Below are 22,025 nucleotides of genomic sequence, written 5' to 3' on the forward strand. Positions count from 1 at the left end.
ATATTACACCTTGATTGGTATACTTATGTCAAGATGGTAGTGGCCATTGATGCTCCATTATACAACAGTGCAACCAAAACAATTCCCCAAATAACACAGTAAACTTGCCGGCTGCTCCTTGGGTGAGCAGGTTCTACTACAGAGAGCCTGGTGGTAATCTTCAGCTCCAAGCAAAAGAGAGTCTGCAGTACAACGTATGAGGCAAGCAACAGAGAGCCACAAGTATCCCAGTCCATCAGGCTGCTGTAACTATCCATCCCACACCTGACTGCCATCCTTCCATTTAGAAAGAATGACTCAAAGTAGAAAGGGAAGCACTAAATAACCCTCCAGCCACACTAAAGACATTCTCTCTGGGAAATAGTATGGAAACTCAATCTGTACTTGTCTGGCTTTAGGTCCCGATGCACGATGCCATAATTGTGTAGGTACTCCAAGGCCAGGACAGTCTCAGCAAAGTAGAGTCGTGTCAGATCCACAGGCAGAGCACCAATGTTTTTCAGTAGAGTGGCACAGTCCCCACCTAAGGGAGAAAAGCAAATGAAAAGTAGGTTAATTTCCCATTCCTTCTTGAGTCCCTCTCCTGCTTTATTTGCTCCATCCTAAGTTCATTCTACCATCTGTATCATTGCAGTGGTACTCCACCTGCCCCTGATAACTTCACAAATCAAGTATTACAACATCCTATACACTTATCTATTTTTAACGTTGGCTAAAGTGATTGTCTGTGCCCAGTGGTATGTTATTTTTCTACTACATCAAAGTGGACTACGGATGTAATTTGTGTGAATTTCGCAAGCTTAGACGAGATGACTAAGGGCCTGATCATTAAATAGATGATAATTGAAATTACTCCAATTTCTAAAGGAATTGCTAAATCTGGAGGAGAACCTAGTTCTGGAAATTTCCTCCACCATAGCCATATTATCATGGAGGAAATTGCATTAGTGTATCCTTTCTTTAGAACCAGGAGAACTTTTCAATGACTGTCAAGATAGACAGCACAAGCACTTACTTACTTATGAAAATGCTGAACCTCCATAATCACAACAGGTTTTCAAGAAAGCTGTGTCCCTGGTAGTCTGGAAGAGGGTATCACACAGGTTCAACCGTAGAGCTATGTGCTGCTCTCAGAGCAACTCAGCAAGGATAGCGATTCGGGCAACTACGCAGATGAATAGCGCCTTGTCTTGCAGCTTGGGCTGCACAAGTGAGGCATCCCATTTACCATGAAGAGAGCATCTCATCGACATGGACGCTTCACAAGTGCTCACAGCATCCAGTCCAGCGGTCCTCTGTAGAAGTTTGGGATGATTATCTAGCACTTCTAGTATTTGTTCCGGTGCTTCCTGCCTCTCCCCTCCTGTGTCCTTGTCTAGTCCTTCCAACAAGATAATTTCCTTCTTCTCACTGCCTGATTCAGCCAGCATCATCCTCCATCACAATACTTATGAGGCTCCAGCAACCATCATCGCCAAAATATTAATCAGTATCCAGAATCCATCTCCATCAAGATACTTACCAGTCACCAGAGCTTCCAGATCAGCTCTAGCCTCATTCCCTTATGGACTCAGACATTCATGAGTTCAATCCGAGAACCTCTTTGTCCAGCAGTGAACATGGCTGTTTTACTTGTCCATCCAAGACATTTGCACCCACCTATAGGGCATGAATTAGCTGCCCTTAATAGTGTATTATATTACACAGTCAAACCTCCAATCTCAGCAGCTGCAGGCACATGGATGTGTGCATCAGTTGCGTGGTTAGATGATGTGTATCTTTTTATGTACTCAAAAATAGGTTGCATTTTGATGCAAACATTTGTCAGAGCCAACCTTCCTATTTGGCATCTGGAAATATATCCAGGGAGCAGATGGGCTTCTTTCCGGCCCTATCTGCTAGGTCACATGATAAGGACTAATTATTTGCCCCACACTGCACCATGAGTTCAAAGGCATCAGCACAAATCAAACCATGGAAAAAGACTGACCAAACAACCAACTTCAGAGAAGTCTGAAGATGTGATTTACAGTGCAATAAAAAACATGAATTCAGTTATATAGCTTTTCTCAGCAATGTCTCATGATTGCACATTTTATTTATAAGTTAACGTTTGGTAGGGATTTCCGTATGAATGCAGGAGGAGTTTTCTTTAGGTGGTTGGGAAGTTAAACATAGTTTATATTGTCTTTGAGTAAAATTTGTCCTACATGTAGGTGGGAACTCATGGCCACCAGTAACTTAACTGTTAACTGTCAGAGGTTCAGTATTTATAGGAAGGAGATGGGTCAGGTTCCAACATTTGAGGAACAAGACATAAAGACAGATCAGATGCAAAAAGAGTCTACGGTTACACACATGTTCATTTTCTATGCTGCGTGCCATTGTCCACCAAATAATATAAGGGCACTTTCATTATGAAGGCAACATGAACAAGATAAACATTTACAGTAAAAAAGAGGTTGTCAGGTATTCAGTGTTTTAATCCCAGTAATATACCCAGTTCCAAAACCAAGTGCGAAGAAGAGAGTGTTTCCCACCTGCAGACAATCGTGGACACAAGATTTTTTTGAGACTGACATGACTTGGGATGGGTATCCTACACTGCCCACAGCAGACAAGGAGGGCGCTCATTGCCTGAAAGCATTTCTGTTAGAATCTTTAGATGTACCTATATAGGACATAGCTAAGCTCACTATTGGGTAGTAAAATGTATATTGACTGTGCCTTTCTTGCTTCTGCACACTCCCATCATGTGTGCCCCCACTTGAGGAAATGGACATACCTTCTACATACTCCATAACCATGCAGAGGTGACGCTTTGTCTCAAAGGAGCAGAACATGCTGACGACAAAAGGGTTCTCTGCAAAGGTGAGGATGTCACGCTCTACAAAGGCCTGTTGGATCTGGTTCCTTAGAATGAGGTTCTGCTTGTTGATCTTCTTCATAGCAAAGCGTTGTCGGGTTTCTTTGTGCCTCACCAGGTACACTGCCCTGCAAGAGGAAGTAGAAGAAGGAGATCAGTGAGGAGGAAGAACAGGAACCCTTGAAACATACCAGAAAATTTTCCTCCTGGAGGAATTCTGAAATTCTCCAGCCAGTATCAATTGTGTATGGTAAGGATTTGATGGATCTGCCACATACTCCACTGTCAGAAGAATGAATGAAATATGTTACTAACCTCTAATTATAGTTTTCCAACATTGATATCTTTTATAGATTCAGATAATTGAATTATTTCCAGTCATCAGGCTGGGAATCCCCAGTTCTTTAAAAGAGCAACATTATTTAAAAAGTCAATATGCCCAAGAACAGTGTTTGTTTAGTACTGCATTCAAATCAATGACGCTCTGTTACTGGTATGCAGATACACTGTTTTAATTGTTCGTTTTCATGTATCTCCGCAATTTGTTAGTTTGAGCGGCTGACAAGTGCTTATTTTAAAATTATAACGTTTTACTTACTGTGGTGTATTTTGTCATGCTTTCAACTCCCCGGTCCACCACGAGCGTTGCTCTATTGTTGTGGAGGGAGACTCTCTTTCTTTTTTACTTCTCTTCAGCTACACTTCACACTTCCGGTAGAAAGAGGTGGGCGTTCTAGCGCTCCAACCTCTTCTACCTTTAAAAACAGATGCTGGGGGCGACGCGCTTTGGACGCGCTGTTACTGGTATGCAGACACACTGTTTTAATTGTTCATTTTCATGTATCTCCGCAATTTGTTAGTCTGAGCGCCTGACAAGTGCTTATTTTAAAATTATAAAGTTTTACTTACTGTGGTGTATTTATTTCATGCTTTCAACTCCCCGGTCCACCATGAGCGTTGCTCGATTGTTGTGGAGGGAGTCTCTTGTAGCGAGCGCTCTAGTGTTGCACGTCACGTAGGTTACGTGACGTGCTGGCGGCGATGTTAGGGCTGCGCGCGCAGCGAGGCCAGAAGCGCGAGAGCCGGTAACTACAAGACGTGCTCGGCGCTCTTTAGGCATTCAGTTAAAATAAATACCATAATCAGCACAGTGGCTCCAGTGCCTTATTTGGGGGAAACCAATACATTACAATGGCAACGAGGGTGGGATAGCAGACCCCCCACCCCCTCACAGCACCGAAGGAACAGCAGTGCCTGCAGAGCCACACAAAGACACAGCACTAGTCCACCAGAAGAACAAGGGGCCAGAAGAAGTCGACGTGACCCCACACGATCACCCTAAAGAGCGTGGCAGAGCCCCTAGGAGCTCAGAAGAGCAAGGAGAACAACCTACAGTGAGTAGACCGGCTGGAACCACGGCAGAAAGCGCGCCAAAGCGAGCCACGACCCACAGGTCAAGGGAGACCGCGCTGGATACCTCACAAAAGCGGGAAGGGGCTGAGGCAGACAGTCCCCGACCCCAAGTGAACGAGGAAGAGCAAGACAACACACCAGGAAGCCCGAGAAGTCAAGGAAGCGGGCAGCCAACGGTCAAGAGCGAGAAGATGAGCGTGCAAGCTGGATTCGCAATGGCGCCAGTTCAATTCCTACCCAGGCCCGGAGAACCGCTCATGAAGTGGGAGGACTGGAAGGAGTACATCGATAATTTCATTGGAGTCCTAGAGGACGAAAACGAAGAAAAGTTTAAACCCCCGAGGAAGAAACGCATCTTGCTATTGAATCTAGGCCCAGAAGGCCTGAGAATCTACAATAGCCTGGTTCCAAAACAGAGAGCGACCACAGACGACGATGTATACGCCCATGCGATTGAAGACCTAGACGAGCATTTCAGACCAACGGTATGCGTCTCAGTGGACAGATTCAACTTCCAACAAAGGAAGCAACAGCCAGGAGAGACGGTAGAGGAATACGTGGCGGCACTGAGGAAGCTGGCATCCTCGTGCAGGTACGCCAACTGGGAAGATTAATTCATTAAAGACCAAGTGGTGATGCACACCACGTGCACGACTGTGCAGGACAAATTATGGGCTAGTGGCGACACTACGCTCAAGGAAGTGCTGGTCATCGTCAAAAGGGCTGAACTAGCGCGCCGATGAGCAGTGGCGACTCGAAAGGAAACAGCGCCTAGTGTCATGGTGAACAAGGTGGACAATGAGGAGCACCGAAGAGACCACCAGAACAGGAAATCGTCAGAGAAGGGTCCAGGCAGATGGCAAGGCAACTCAGGCCCCCCAGGAAAACAAGCGGGAAACAACAGAAGGCCATGTTATAGATGCGGAAGCTGGTCGCACGAGGCGCACGACAGGAAGTGCCCAGCGTTTCGCGCCAAATGCATGTTTTGCGGAATAATCGGCCATTACGAGAAAGTATGTCGAAAAAAGGCCTCCAAGGGAACCGTGAAGTTCGTCGGTCAAGAAGGTGAAGAACAAGAAGATGGTGCCGAGGAGGAGGTTGTAACAGTACTCTGCATCTATGACGAGATATTGAGTGTGGAAGGCCAAGTTCTGGGGGTCGACGGCAAAAGGACAATGAAGCCGGTCCTGGAGATGTCGATAGGAGGAGTTACGATCCAAGTGGTAGCAGACACCGGCTCACCTTACACCATCGTCCAGAGAGCGGTGTGGGAGGAGAAGTTTGCACCGCAGCTGGGTCCCGAACTTGAGAAACTGGACATCCGCCCGGTCACTTACAATGGGGACCGCATACCAATGGCTGGATTCAGACCGTTGAATTTTGAATTCTGAGGACGATCCGCCTACTGCAAGCTCTACGTGTCAGAGAAAGGCCCCTCAGTCCTAGGATGGCTCGACCAAGGCGACTTAGGCATCAAGTTAGACCCGGGCGGTAAGGAGCAAATCCTACTGACAGAACTGGACGCATGGCCAGACCTCAATAAATGGATGAGCGATTTTCCAAAGGTCTTCGGAGGCACGGTGGGAAAATTGGAGAAGTTTGCACACAAGATCATTCTTAAAGAGGGTGCGGTGCCGGTAGCCCACAAAGTGAGGAATATCCCGTTGGCGGTAAGAGAAGAAGTGAAGATCGAACTGCAGGAATTAGAGAAGAAAGGGATCATCGAGCCCATCACGTGCGCCGAGTGGCTGGCGCCACTGGTGGTGGTTAAGAAACCCAGCGGCAAGGCCCGGCTGTGCGTCGACCTGCGCGAATTAAACAAGAACATAGTGGTAGAGAGATTCCCCCTACCCAGGATAGAGGAAATGTTGGCCAGCACCAGGGGGATCAAATGGTACTCCACCATAGACTTGACTTCCGCCTACCACCAGATCGCCCTACACCCGGAGAGCCGTAAACTCACCTCATTCATCACCCCATTTGGGTGTTATCAGTTCCGCCGCATGCCGTTCGGGCTGGCCTCGGCGGCAGCCGTGTTCCAAAAACGTATGCACCAATTGTTCAAGGACACACCCGGCGTCCAATACTTCCAGGACGACATACTGGTGATGGGGCGAGACATACCCGACCACGACAAGAAACTCGGAGATGTACTAGGGATCCTGGAAAAGAAGGGCCTCACAGCAGAATGGGCCAAATGCCGAATTGGAATGGAGTCGGTGACCTACCTCGGACACGAAATAGGGGTGCGAGGAGTAACTCCGAAGGCAGAAAACGTGAAGGCGATATGTGAGGCACCCCCGCCATCCAACAAGGAAGAAGTAAGGTCATTCATTGGAATGGCAGAGTACTACGGAAAATTCGTACAGCACTTTGCCTCCAAGACGCACCACATGAGGTTGCTCACGAGAGAAAACACAGAGTTTCACTGGTCGAAGGAAGCACAAGAAGAGTTTGACATCATCAAAAAGGAAGTGGCAGGAGCAATACCGCTGCAAGGGTACGACCCCCACGGAAGAACAGTGCTGACCACCGACGCCAGTGATAAGGGGCTGGGAGCAGTTCTCATGCAAGACCGAGGCCAAGGAAGATTGGAAACACTAAGCTTCGCATCCCGTACTCTGAGTGACACGGAAAAGAAGTACAGCGTAATCGAAAAGGAGATGCTGGCAGTAGTGTGGGCCACGACTCGGTTCAGACAGTTCCTATGGGGCACAAGGTTCCGATTGAGGACGGACCACAAGCCCCTGCTGAAAGTGCTTACGTCGAGTGGACATGCCGACGCAACGCCACGGATCTCAAAAATGACGCTGAAACTGCTGGAGTTCTGGTACGACGTGGAGTACATTCCAGGGAGCAAGAACAGAGTGGCAGACTATTTAAGCAGGGCAGCAGCCATGGAGCCCAGCGAGGAAGACAAATCCGGGACAGAAGAATGGGTGGCACTCACAGAAGACCAAGAGACGGCCATTAGTCACCAGGTGTGGAAACAGGCGTACGAGGAAGACCTGGTGCTAGAAGAAGTGAAAGCACACGTCACTAGAGGATGGCCTGACAAGAAGCAGACCCGAGGGGAACTCAACCCATATTTTGAGGTCAGAGAAGAACTGTCCATAGATGACCAAGGCGTATTTGTGTTTAGGGGAGAGAAAGTCATACCCCCAACCAACATCATCCCCAAATTACTGGACTTACTGCATGAGGGACACCTGGGGATCGGCAAGCTTAAATTGAGGGCCAAGCAAAATTACTGGTGGCCGGGAATGGACATAAGGGCCGAGAGGCATGTCAGGGAGTGCACACGGTGTCAAGGTGCAGATAAAACACTCAAACCACTGCGTCCGGCACTGGGTAAATTCGACCCCCCGAGGAATCCATGGGAGGAACTGTCCGTAGACATCCTAGGCCCGATCCTAGACGCATATGGAGTCCAGAAATACATCTGTGTCATAGTGGATCGATATTCCAAGTGGCCGGAGTTGAGGATAGATGAAGCGATGGACACAGAGACTATTGTAAAGTTCCTAGCCGATACGTTTGTAAGGGAAGGCATCCCAAAATGCATCCTCAGCGACAATGGCCCCCAATTCAGGTCTGAAAAATGGTCCCAATTCATGCAAAGGAATGGCATCATAGCGAAACATACTTCCATCTACCACCCGGCTGCGAACGGATTGGTGGAGCGTTTTAACAGAGTGGTGATGGGGTCGGTTCAAGCTGCCATCTCGGACAACAAAGACTGGGAAAAGGAGATATGGCACATGGTGTGGGCGTACCGGATCACCCCCACAGGGACTGGTTACAGCCCATTCCAGATACTGAGAGGTCGCGAACCATTCACCCAAGACAACAGGGTGTGGAAGGAGAAAATAATCCAGAGCGAGTGGTCACCAGCAGTGGTGCGAGCCAACTTGGAGAAAGCCCAAACCGTGTACACCAGACACTACGACACACGAAGAAACGTGAAGCACACGAGATTAGAAAAAGGTGAATGGGTGCGAGTAAAACTGGCCACGCTACAAAGGAAAGGAGAGAGCAAATACAGCAAGCCCATGCAGGTGAAGGAAGTAATGGGCAGAGCGGCCTTGTTGAGCGACGGAAACGTGTGGTCGCAGGACCGCATGGCCAGGTGCAATAAGGTTCTATGCTGGAACAATGATGGAACAGAAGGAGGAGATAAAGTAGGAGGAAATGCCCCACAAGAACAGTGGGAGGAAGAACCCGATACAAGAGGAGAACAACAAAAAGCAAAGTCTGGTGAAGCCAACCAGGAGCAGTTGATCGAGGAGGACCGGAGTGACGGAGAAGCTAGCGCGGCTGCGCTAGAGGGGAGAGACAGTAGCGGAGGAGCGACCGCCACTACCCCGGTGAGACTGACCAGGAAGGGCAGGGCGGTGGTCAAGCCAGCGAGATTCAGAGACTATGACATGAGTGGGGAACTGTAAGTTTATTGTTTGCATTTGGGAAAAAAGGGGAGATATGTAGCGAGCGCTCTAGTGTTGCACGTCACGTAGGTTACGTGACGTGCTGGCGGCGATGTTAGGGCTGCGCACGCAGCGAGGCCAGAAGCGCGAGAGCCGGTAACTACAAGACGTGCTTGGCGCTCTTTAGGCATTCAGTTAAAATAAATACCATAATCAGCACAGTGGCTCCAGTGCCTTATTTGGGGGAAACCAATACATTACATCTCTCTTTCTTTTTTACTTCTCTTCAGCTACACTTCACACTTCCGGTAGAAAGAGGTGGGCGTTCTAGCGCTCCAACTTCTTCTAACTTTAAAAACAGATGCTGGAGGCAAGGCGCAGTGGATGCGCGCAGCGGGCCGCCGGCGGTGCGCCGAAGGCAAGCACGTCTCTCGCCCGTCCGCGCCAGTCCGGCGCCTGGAGCCAGAACCCCTGCTGTTTACTCTACAGACCAAGCAGTACATCCTAATATTACCACCTATTCCAGACAAGAGCTGGCCTCTGTCAAATACTGTATTTCCTCTCCCGATGCAGGTAATGAGATATACACTTGTACTCATCAATTTCCCCATCCGGTTTAAGGACCACTATCTTGCCTTCACTGTAGATACCATAGCCTGAAACTCTCTTCGGCTAATGTCTCCTCTCATATTGCCGACACCAATAGCTCATCTGTAGCCAAATGGGATTGTTTTCTGGCAAACGTTCGTTCCCTTCCCAAACACGCCACCAACATATGGGACCTACTCTCTTCTGCTTCCATAGACATTGGGTTCCTAACAGAAACATGGTTAAAATCCTCTTCCGCCCCAGATATTGCAATGGCGGTACCGAACGGATATCGCATTTTAAAATTAGATAGACCACATAAAACTGGTGGAGGGGTTGCAATTATTTATAAAGATCCGATTAAAGCAACAGTATTAGATGGGAAACATCCTTTACGACGCAACTTTTACCACGCAGTGCCTTTACAACGCAAGTCATTACAACGAATTGCGCTGGGGGCGCTCTACGATAGGTAATAATTTAATTTACTATCCAACACCTTCCCTACTATCCACAGGGACTGGAGTTGGAATAGTAAATTAAACTATTCACTATCCAGCACCACCAACGCAAGTCGCTGTAACGACTTGCGTTGAATAACCTGCGTTGTAAAAGCATGCGTGGTAAAAGCATGCATTGTAACAACGTACATCCGTATTACATCAATACTGCAATGACAATATAGAAACTCTCATTTTCAGACTCGATCTTCATTCACAATTAAGCTAGTAGGGAGCTCTTGCCTATCGCCCTCCCGGACCTCTTACTAATTCCATCTCACTTCTTCAAGATCTGATCGCCCCCCATGTAATATCTACAAATAGGTTCCTATTACTTGCCGACTTCAATGTTAATAGCGAAAACCCCGATGATCCGGAGGCCATCACTTTCCGGAGGGAAATGTCTGCCCTCGGACTCACCAAAAGAAATAATGTCCCGAACATATCGCTGGCCATGTGTAAGACCAAATTTTATCCAACTCATTAGATATCTCCTATAAAGCTACTACCCCTCTAACATGGTCAAATCACTCGTACATTTCTTTTGACCTGACTGGTATTCACTGGTATTCATGAACATGTAACTAAAAAAGCTCCAACAACCCGCATCTATAGACAGTGGCACAAACTCTCTCCCAGCGTATTTCGTGCTGCATATACCCCCAAATATTTCCCCGCTTTGGACACAGTTGACAATCACTTGTCGTAATTTCATAACACAATTAAGCTCACTCTAGATGTCATAATTCCTGAGAAAAAATCTTGTGTGGCCCCCACTCGCACACTGACACCCTGGTACACAGCAATTCTGTGCTTAGAGAAAAGTAAATGTAAAAGGCTAGAACGACTATGGCGCCGGAACAAAGATCCCTCAGCTAAGGAACATTATAAAGTGGCCCTAGACATTTACCATAAAAATATAAAATCTGCACGGAAAAATCATATTTCCAGGCAGCTGGAGCAAGCAGGCAATACTCCAAAAACTCTCTTCCATTTCCTTAACTCAATCACTATGTGACAATATACCTCTCCATTTCTCTCCAAAAATAGAAAACATCTATAATAAGATACTAGCCTCCCCCACTAACATCAATTGCACTTTTCTACCTGGCCATGATCCGTCTCCAAAAATTCAGCTTACTTTAACTAAATTTCCCTTGCTCACTATTCAGGACACGGAATCATTACTGAACTCCACCAAATCGGGCTCTCCCAAAGATTTATTGCCCACTAAAGAAGCAAAAAACTTGCAGTCGATTTAGCAGAGCCCCTCAGCGCCATTCTTAATTGCTCCATCAAACAGGGTCGTCTACCCTAGGAATGGAAGGATGCGCAGATCATGCCCATTAGGAAAAATCCAAAACTTCCCCCTAGTGAGGTGTCCAACTATCGCCCAATTTCTTAACTTCCCCTGTACAGCAAATTTCTGGAAAAGCATTAAACACTCACCTTTCTGCTTTTATAGAGACTTTCTACTGCCTCGATCAATCTCAGTCAGGTTTTCGCCCCATGCATAGTATGGAACTAGCACTGGTGAACGTAACCGATAACATTCGTATGCTGGCGGACGATGGTCAAGCAGTAATTCCTATACTGCTCAACCTATCCGCCGCATTTGATACCATCTCCCATCAAATCCTGCTGGACAGATTTCGTTCTATAGGCATCCAGAACTCCGCATTGGTTTGACTCCAAGACATTCTTAGCAATAGAACACAAACTGTGAACCTTGGGCCTTTTTTCTCTAAGACTAACCAAGTCACTAAAGGGGTACCGCAAGGGTCCTGTCTGAGCCCATCCTTGTTCAATGTTTATATTGCCATAGATTTTTCAAAGATTTATAGGCCATAAAGAGAGCTTTGAAATGTCATCGTTGTTTGACTGGCAAAACAGTGTAATTTCCTAATTGCTCCTCGGGATGACTCATACTTCGGAATTTTGCAAAGGAAACGAGCTGCTGTGTTTTGCAATACCTGAAGCCTCTTGACGAGTCCCATTGCAAGCGTGAGGTACATACTGTTGCAGTAATCAGTCCTCGTAAGAATGAATGCCATTGTTACTGTTCTAAGTGGTTCAGGGGGCTGAACATTTTCTATTTTTTTTATTAACCTTAGGGAGCAGAAGGCGGCCGAGGTTATTTTGTTAACTTGGTCCCTAAATTTAGTTCCTTGTCTACCACGAATCCTACGTTTCTAACTTCATTTGATTTGAGGCTTCGGGTAAAGAAGCCATCTCAAGTGGCCACCAGTCCGGTGTCCAGAAGGAGGGGTTATTACTGAAAATGATAACCTCTGTTTTATTAACATTCAATTTGACACAGTTACAGTCCATCCAGTTGCTCACCTTACTCACACATGTGCTGAAATCCGTGCCCAAGTAAGTTTCAGAGTTAGCCAATGATACCACAACTTGGGTATCATCGGAGTAAGAGACCGGGGAGAAACCAGCTTTTTTGATAATAGAAGCAAGTGGAGTAACATAAAGATTAAACAGATGTGGGCTCAGTGCTGAGCCCTGGGGAACTCCACAGGACAAGGAAAAAGATCTAAAGGGAAACTGTCCCATCTTCACATTATTTTGTCTATTTGCCAGGAAAGATAGCAAGAGATCAAAGCCTGTTCCTTCTATTCCTAGCCTAAGCATACGGTCAGCCAAAATGTCATGGCTGACCATATCAAAAGCTGCAGAAAGATCCAAAAGGATCAATGCAGCTGTCCCACCCCTAACCAGTACTTCTCGTATTTTCTCTGTTGCTATCACCAGAGCCGATTCTGTACTGCAATGCTTTCTAAACGTATGTTGAGTGTCATCTAGCCAGGAATGTTCCTCCAAATATTCAGAAAGTTGTTGGTTCATTATTTTTTCTACCAACTTGGTGGAGAAAGGAAGTCTAGATATTGGTCTGTAGTTATTTGGGTCTTGAGCGTTCAAATTGTCTTTTTTTAGTAGAGGTAGAATCGAGGCTTGTTTCCATACAGAGGGACAATATCCCTTTGCAAACATATTCTCAAACGTTTGCCCTAGATTTTGTACTACTTGAGCAGGGATATGCATGATGTTGGGGGTACACAGGTCTTGTGGCGCGCCCGATTTGATGAGTCCGATAGACTTTATAAGTTGTTCTTCTGATGGAACTTAAAAGAGGAGAGACTAACTTTATTCGGCAGTCCAGTTGGAACATGTTCCTCCTGATAATTGCCTGCTCTATGTGTGGTAAAGTTGTCAAAGATATTTGCGACTTTCTCCTGAAAAAAACTCCTGAAAAAAACCTCCAAGTGTATCGCAGAATTCTTGATTTGTTCCTGCATTATTCGAACTAGCTAGTGTTATTAGTTTATTTATCACTGAGAAAAGAGTCTTATTTGCATCAGATGCAGCTTTTATGTCCCCCAAGTAATATTCAGTTTTTACTTCAATTATATGTTTATTGTTTTTGGCTAGTTTAGTTTTATATATGGTTTTCACATCCACATCGTAGTTTTTCCTCCATTTTTGTTCTTGACTCCGACAGTCCTGCCTTGATTGTCTTTTTTGTTGTATCAGTGTTTGGATATTTTCTTACAAGTAGTTTCTTGAATTTTTGGAGCAACTGAATCAAGTGCAGAGTTCAGCCAAAAAGTAAAATTCTCTACGCTGTGCTCCAGGTTTTCCCATAATTGCCAGGGAGGGACGGCAGAGATGGCATCTCCGAGAGTATCTGGCCGAATTTTGTGCCAGGTTCTGCTCAGGGTGTGTTGGGTGGTGTTCCTGGTCATGGTCGATTTTGTGGTCATTATCTGCCAGTTGACCACCCAATGGTCTTACCAAGTCAAGGGGAGAGATGGGTAACCCGATATCAGAATAATTGGAAAAAATCCCATCCAGCATGTGCCCACCCTTATGCATTTGACCTTTGATCACTAAAGGCAGACCAAACGTATGCATAGTGTCAATCAGTTTTTTGGAATCAGGGTCTGATTCTATTTCCAAGTGAAAGTTAAAGTCTCCCAATACCAGAAAATTCTCATTAATAATAGCGGATTCTAATATCGTACTAAGCTTATCTTCAAACCCGCATCTGGATCCTGGAGGGCGATAGACTAACATTCCCTTGATAGCCCTTGAATCTACAGGCTGCATGGAAAAGGCTACAGCATTGAACCTTGCCCGCTAATGAGGATAGTGGACAACCGCACCTTGTTCCAAAGTGGAGGGGTGAGACGGGCCCCTCCTATCTGAAATTGGCCCCTAAAGAATACATGGCATATGTGTGTAAAGGCAAGGAATCTGGACCCAAAGCCCATATAGCTAAAATGTGCAATGAGATAATCCCAGGATCCTTTTCAAAATCAATCATTAACTGTGTCAGTGATGCGTAGCCAGTGCATTGAAAGATTGCTTAATATTCTGCCTGGCAGCACGGTAAGGCATAAAGCCACTTTGGTTCAGATGGACCAGATTCCTAATGACTGCGGAATGGAACACAACTAATATGTTTGTTAGGACCTTGGTGAGGCATATAAAATACTCCTTCGGAAATCCCTCTGGGCCTGGCATTTTACCAGAGGGGAGCTGTGTAACAGCATCAAATAACTCACCCATAAATATTGGCTCATAGTCAATGGATGAATCCATCTTAGACCACATCAACAAGGGAAGGAAGCCAAATATGTTGAGAGCTGATCCAAAAAACAGACCCATAATGGATATATAGTAAAGGGCAAACTCTTTTGCGATGTCAACAGCTTGGGTAAGGATATTTCAATTTCTTCCAGATACCTGTCTAATGTGCAAGGGTCTGGTGGCTCAGTGGCCTAATGCACCCACTGTAAGGGCCTGTGTTTGACATCATGGTCACAGGTTGAAATCCTGGCGTGTACACTGAGCCTTTCATCATTCTGAGGTTGATAACATGATTACCGTTGGGTAACAATTAACATCTGTTATTCGGCACCAAGATGCCCTTCTGGGTGAATGTGCGCTTTACAGGTACACTTGTTATTTTATTCCTCTTCCTTGCAGGTTAGCCAATGTATCAATTTGCCATTTGGGTCTCCTGGCTCACATAGCCTGCTTTGTGCAGCAATCCACATTTCATGAGCAGAGTTTATTTTGGCCCGTTTACGTTGCAATTTGGTTTGAGTCAGTCTATACACGTTATTTTCAAATGTATTGGATCTATCTTCGCATTCAAAGGCAGAACTTCCATCTCTAGTTTGTTAATTATATTTGGTTGTTCTCTTTTTTTGTGCAAGACCGTAATTATCACTTGGCCTCCTGCAAACGCCTAATAAGCTTGCCATAGAATTACTGCAGACTTTACTGTGCGCGTGTCCATTTCAAAATAATGTGCTGTGCTTTCAAAAGGTGTATCCTCTTTGCATAACTTAGTCCCATAAAGTCGCATATCTCAGAATAATCGCCAGCAGTGGTGAAGAGAGTGCCCATGATATCAAGGGAGCAAATCAGTCCACCGTTTAATCTATCAGCCCATTAACATTACCTTCCATCGCATACCAATGTGCAGGATCAGCAACCAATCTTAAACATATTTAATAACCAAATTACTGGTACTCCAATTGTAAAGAGAACATTATTGCAGCAGTATATGGTTATTCCTTCTGTTTATTACCTATGCCTTGTGCAATAAGGAACACGTTCACGTAGTACCGCTACTCCCAAAAAAATTCTTTTGAATATTATCACTATTAACAATACTGGAAATGCCTACATGCCACAACAGTTTTGATTAAGTCAACGGTTTATACCTACTGTGACGAAAGGTGCTGGCTGGCTGGAATTATACCATTTGAAGAAAGAAATAAACAGAAGGACTAAGGAATATGCTGGATGGCCAGAAATTCAAGGTGACCATGTTGTTGCGATGGCCAATGTCCTGAATTGCTAGGTCTTGGAGATGTGCTCCTCATCCTCAAAGTGAAGCGTCCATGGTGACAGGCACATGCAGAATGGGGCTCATGAGGAGAATGCCCTGCAAGAGGTTGTTGCTGTTCCACCACTGCAGAGAGCAATGGGTGCTGGTCCGGATCTATACTAGATCTTCCCAGTAAACCTCCACCTGTGGCTGTGTGCAGTCCGCATGGGGTATTATGCCTATGCATGAGCCCATCATGCCCACAAGATGCATCACTGTTCTGACTGTGAACTAACATGGTGGCTGACAAATGAGGAAGTAGCTTCTGGAATGCCTGTCCAATGCTTTGGCTAGGTAGGCTTTGCCAGCGACTGAGTTGAAAATGGGATGGGATTTGGTGGCATTTATGGTGAATCCTATCCTGTGACACAGATAAATAGTGGCCTGAGTGTGTGCCATGCACTGCTGCTTGCCTTCACTCTTGATTAGCCATTAGTCATGACAGGGGAACACATGAATGCCCCCACTTCTGACATGGGCAGCTACCACCGCTAGGGATTTAGTGAACACCCTTGGGGCTGTGTTGGCAGTAAATGGCAACACTTTAAATTGAGAATGCTAGCCACTTACCATGAAGCAGAGGCAGCAGTGGTTAGCGAGATGGATGTGTATGTAGAAGTAGGCATCTTTCAGATTGAGTGTGGTCAAGAGGTCGCCTTGCTGCAGCAGTGGGATGACATCCTGCAGAGTAGTCATGTGGAAGTGTTCTGAGAGGATGTACTTGTTTCCTGTAGTCTAGTATGGGCTTTAGGGATTAGAAAGTATAAAGAGTACACCCCTTGCCGTGATGCTGCAGTGGTACTGGCTCAATGATGCTCATGAATAGGAGCACCTGAACCTCCTCTTGAAGAAGGTGCTGGTGTTCTGGGGGGATTGTTTGTTTGTGGGGTGGATGTTTGGTGGGGTTGAGGTAAGCTCAAGGCAGTAGCCGTACAAGATGATAGAAAGAAACCACAAATCAGACGTTATGTTTACACAGAAGGGACAATACCACTGAAGTCTCCCCCCAACAGGTGTTGAATGGTCAGGGGGATGAGAGGCAAGTCACTGTTTGGAAGTAGAGGCTCCCTTGAAGCGCCTCTTTCCTTGAAGGAACCACTTGTGTAATCTCTGCCCCCTCCTGGTGGTAGGCCTACTGCTGGTTCTGAGAGGACTGAGATTGGCAACAGAAGGTGGTCTTGGAAGTGCCTCTACTCTGATGCCTCCAAAAGGAACCCCAAGCTGATGGTGTTTGCCAGTGTTGGAGTCCTGCCTAATCAGTTTCCAGCATCTCATCAACATGTGGCCTGAAAGGTGTTCCCCATCAAAGGGTAAGTTGATGAGATGCTGCTGGAATTCTGGCTTGAAGCCAGAGATGCACAGCCAGGAGTGGTGGAGTGAGATGATGAAAGTGCTAACCCCTCTGGCCAAGGTATCACCAGCATCCAGGGCACAAGAGATTTTGGCATCAGCGATGAGCTTCCCCTCAGTCACTATTTCTTGCACACTCTTCCTATGCTCAAGGAGGGAGGGCTGGATCAGGTCCTCCATCTCATTTTTGCTCTGTCTTAGAAATATAGGAGGCAGACGATGCACCAGTGGGTTGTATTACCTACTGCCACCCTCACACCCACAGATTCAATCCTCTTGCCCTCCTCCGGGAGGGGGGAGGGACCACCTATGGACTGTGCAGCTGCTTAATTGCAGGCAGTGGAAACTATTAGAAAATCCGGGGGACATGTCCTCTGATACACAAGCAGTTGGAGGTAGAAGAATTGTACTTCTTCTCTATCCTGGGTATGAGAACCCAGACCTTTACTAGCTCCTTGAATGTGTCAGCGGAAGTCTTAAGTATGCCCATAAGCGTGGCAGAGAATTAGAGTGAACACTCCATCTTGGAAAATGTCTCTACTATGAAGTTGTCACCCTCAGAAGTTGTGTGCATGTCTACATTGTGGTTGGCATCTGCACACTGGATAACTCAAAGGATTGCATTGGTATTATTGGGGGCAAGGGTGAGGGTGTAGACTTGACTGGGACAGGCTCAAGATCAGGGTCCCTGGGGGGATTCTTCCTCATAGTCTTCCCAGGGGTCGGCAGTGAAGTATGAGTAGGCAGGTGTTAGGGCCCTATATAGGGTAATAGGGACTAAGGCTGCTTGTGTGGAAAAAAAGACTGTGATGACCTCTGAGGGGAGCTCGGAGGAGGCTTTCCTATTGGTGGTGGTAAAAGTGAAGGTCTTCATAGGGGTGGAGGGCGGTGGCCTTGTCAATGAGCGCCTTCTTAGACACAAGTGCCAGGGGCCCCAAAGAGGGATGCAGCTCAGGGGTGTCCTTGAAGGTAAGCCTTCATTTCTTAGGGCACCGTTCCAGTGAGGACAGCAAACGTCTTCCCTCTTCAGGGGTGGATGCTGATGGCCTTTTGTCTCTTGTCAAGGTTGTGCCTAAGTTTCGTGAGGATGGGTCTGTCTGAGTTTTCAGAGCCAACCATCAAAGCTGGTCTCAGGGCCTACTGACTTTTGAGTGCTGAGAGTGGCTGAGGTGCTGGATGAGGCCCTCGTACTCGAAGTATGTTTGGATGCTTCAGCGCTGAGGTGTGTCTTCTTGCTTGAAAGCTGGTGGGGGTCAAGCATCTTGGCAATATCCCATGTCAGCTACAACACCTTGCCTCGATGTTGATTGGAGCCGACAGGAGGCAGTGCACCTTATGTGACTGTGTCTTATGTGCAGGGCTAAAAGCACAACCCCTGAGGGGGCAGTGCTCTGTCTTGGCATGCAGCCATTTGTTTGGTATGTGAGTTTGTGCGTAAGCAGTACTCACAACTCTTGGCATCGTGTTGGTGTGTGTGACAATACTAAGGGAGATGGATGGAGCACCTTCATCCTCTTCCTTCATCTGTTTGGGATCTGAGGAGTTGGATCTGATGGCCGCTGGGCTGGGCTGGTGAGCAAGGACACCTATGGAATCTGCATCTTATTATTTTTCCGCACAGAATGGGTCAGCTTCGCTGAAAATGTCCAGCATCTCCTCAAAGGGCCGCTGCATCTTGAGGTGGGCGTAAAGTCTAACCCTCTGATGCCAACGAGTCTTTTTACACCTGAAGGTAAGGCAGGAGGACCACTGAGGTTATTTCCTGAAGGACATCTGTTCCATCACCTTATAAGCCGCTTCATTTTTTGGAATCGGTATGGAAGGGAGGGTCTAATGGGGGGTGGCCCTGAGAATCAGGCACCAGTTCTTTAGTGATTGTTTCCAAAGCATGTCAAAGGAGAAGAAAGAGAGACCGTCAAAGTTTACTTGGAGACAGGTTTGGAGAGATTACACCCCAGAAACAGCAAACCTTTAACTTCTTCAGTCAGGGAACAGCGTCAAAAAATGTCTAACCTCAATGGCAGAGAAAAACAATCTAACAATGGAGCCGGTGCCCATGCGCATTGCCAACTAAGGGAGGAGTTACAATACCTTGTCACTCAAAAGACTTCTTTATGGAAAAACAAGGTGCAAATGTCCAGGCCCCGCGCTAGATGACAGGAGAGTGCAGACCATGTGTATCTACAGCCACACATGCTACGAACAAAACTATGGTTGTGAAAAACGAGCTTGAGTTTGGATGGGTAGATCAACATTTTTAAAATTAACTTGTATTCAGTTTTCCTAACTTGTTGCAGTGTACGAGAAACTTGACATTTTATAATAAATAATCTTGCCGATTTCATTTCAAGCCTTCTTATCTTTTTTTCCAAGGGATATGTAAGACATAATGCAGTCTAAAGAAAGGATAATGAGCTCGAATTGTCCCTATTTTGTGCTTGAGCATGCAAAACAAATAAAATAGTGGTAGAACAGTCCCACTTTACTAACACTTGTAAAATAACATTAGGCTGTCATCTGGCACACTTTCCGTTCATGTACAGTATCTGGTGTTTTTTCTTTTTGCTTGCCCCATCTCCACTCTTCCCCAAAAAATTAAATAAACAGGCATGTTAGGTTATAGCATCATGTGGGCATCTGGGTAGATGAACCTTTAGTGAATGTCCATTGTACTCCATTTCTTCTTGACCTTCTTAAATGATTTTCTTAGCTTTTGGACACTACTTCTGTAATCTAAGAACACCAGAATTTGTTGAGAACCATTTTCCACTGACCGCCTACTCTCTGGTGGCAATTAATATTTTGTGTCCATCTGTATAGTTGAGAACACTGGCACTTATGGCAAGTGCATTCAACGAGGAAGCTCTGAGAATGCTCTCCCTGGGACCCATTACCTAATTCACTGCTTCAAGAGGCGGGACAACCATCAGTTATCAATGCGTTCTAGGAATCTGAAGAAAAGGAGGTTGTTCTGCCTCTCTTGATCTGTTGCATCTTCCACTCGTAGCTCCAGGGATTAAGGGCCAGATCTATAAGCATTAGGAATACCGATTTCCTAATGTATGAAACTCTTTTGAGTTTCATTAGTGATTCCTAGTGGGTCGGAAATAGACATACCTCATGCACATTAATGATGGCCCTCCGAGGTCAGCAGAGCACCATGTCTGTGATTGCTTCTTAATAAGGCAATCTTTTTTTTAAATGCAGCCTGTTTTCCTTAAAGGAAAAATGGATGCTTTTAAAATCAAAAAAACGAAACTTTGCAGTTTAATTTCTTAAGAGTAGCCTGCTCTTAATTTTTTTTTAACATTCTCAAAGGATATAGGGTCACCAGGGGACCCCTTTCTCTTTACAAATGGGTTACCACCAATTTTAATCTGGTGGTAAAGTATTACTGTTTTGCGACCGGAATTTTGTCTCAAAACATTAATACATGACATGCTGATTTGGAATTTGCAAGGGATGCTCCTCCCAAATACCGAATCGGTTTTGGTAGCAAACGCAAATTGCAATTCAGTAACAAGTTACCAAATCGCAATTTGCCTTTTGTACATTATAGCATGCAGCCTATCCAATCGTGATCCCCTATTGGGCTCCAACTAGCCTAATCCACCTCTTTCAGGCCAGGATTTGGATTTGTCCATAGCCACCAACAACTGCTCACCTGTTTCTCTGGGAGGGGGAGAAGCCAATCGCCGGAAGGTGCAGGGGGGACTACAACTCCCGTCACCCCCCTGTGTTTGGGAGCACTCTTTAGCACGACGCCGGCCCTCGGCTTCCAGTAACGACTGCTCACACACTTCCCCAGGAGGGGGAGAAGCCAATCACTGGAGGCTGCAGGGGGGACTATAACCCCCGTCACCCCCCTGCATTTGGGAGTGCTCTCTAGCACGACACCAGCCCATGGCTTCCCGTAGCCATCAACGACCACTCACACGTTTCCCCAGGAGGGGGAGAAGCCAATTGCTGGAAGCGGGATGCACCCCAGCAATGCCCGGGCCAAGGGCCGGCCCATCAACGCCCGTAATCGCTCGGAAGAGGCTGGGCTGGGCCATCCCTCTAACTTTTGACCTGAGCGGGGCTTCTATTCTGTGGGGTGAACGTCTCTCCAAATCCACGTAATATAGTGAGATACGGTATGGTCAAGAGGAAGACCAAAACTACAGATGTAGGATGGGGGATAACTACTACCTTGTACTCTTTCCTAATGAGAGCAGCGGACGTGTTCTGGAAGGAGTTAGAGCTGACGGAGTGGCGCCTCTCACTAGAAGAGGTAAGAAGTGCCATGATATCGAACAAACCGACTCCTCTATTAAATGGCAATATTATTATTGCCACTCATGCCCCTGTCCATGCCCCTGCCCTTGCCCCTGCCTCACTAGGCTCGGCTAGAAGTTCTGCTAATGATTTGACCTTAGAGGCAGAGCCACCAAGTAAAAGGAAGCGTGGGAGGGCCAAAATGCGAGCCCCAATCAAAACTGCAAAAATTGCTAAGGCTGTGAATGCTAATGGATCTAATAATTTGGATATTGCTGTGACTACAAAACTAACTACTACTCTCAAGCCTGTTTTACTCCTTTCTAATGATGACCTCTTTCTACAAATAGACCTAATTGTCTCATCCTACCTTCAGCCAATCATAGCCAGAATAACTAAAATAGAAGAGACTTTAACAATGCTTTCCAGGAGGGAAACTGGTGCTGGTCCAGGGGAGGGGGTTCAGGGTACTCACATGCAATCTCAGGCTTCAGCTCCTCCCCGCTACCCTCTACTGACCCTGTGCCACAGGTCATTCAACCAGCATTTATGGCTGAATATCAAGTTGATTATTTCTGAGCACAACCAACAGATTTTGTGAGAGAGGAAAGAGGGACCATTGACCCCTTTCTGCGTAATCCACCAAACCACTGTATGACTGTAATGGGAGAGCAGTGCAGAGAGAAGGCAGGGACGGCTGGTCAGAGGTGCAG

General features: G+C 46.3%; 1 protein-coding gene across 1 annotated transcript in view; it reads right to left on the bottom strand.

Annotated features, from left to right (window-relative positions):
- Positions 1-22,025, bottom strand: part of MAST1 (microtubule associated serine/threonine kinase 1) — a 237,263-nt gene that overhangs the window by 135,240 nt on the left and 79,998 nt on the right. Inside the window, exons 11-12 of the mRNA XM_086959098.1 lie at positions 2,786-2,994; positions 385-523 (exon numbers count right to left, since the gene is read on the bottom strand). Coding sequence (XP_086815224.1) covers positions 385-523; positions 2,786-2,994 — 348 coding nt within the window. The remainder of the gene's footprint in view (positions 1-384; positions 524-2,785; positions 2,995-22,025) is intronic.

The sequence above is a fragment of the Lissotriton vulgaris genome, chromosome 1_1, assembly GCF_964263255.1.
Source record: "Lissotriton vulgaris chromosome 1_1, aLisVul1.2, whole genome shotgun sequence".
NCBI lineage: Eukaryota > Metazoa > Chordata > Amphibia > Caudata > Salamandridae > Lissotriton > Lissotriton vulgaris.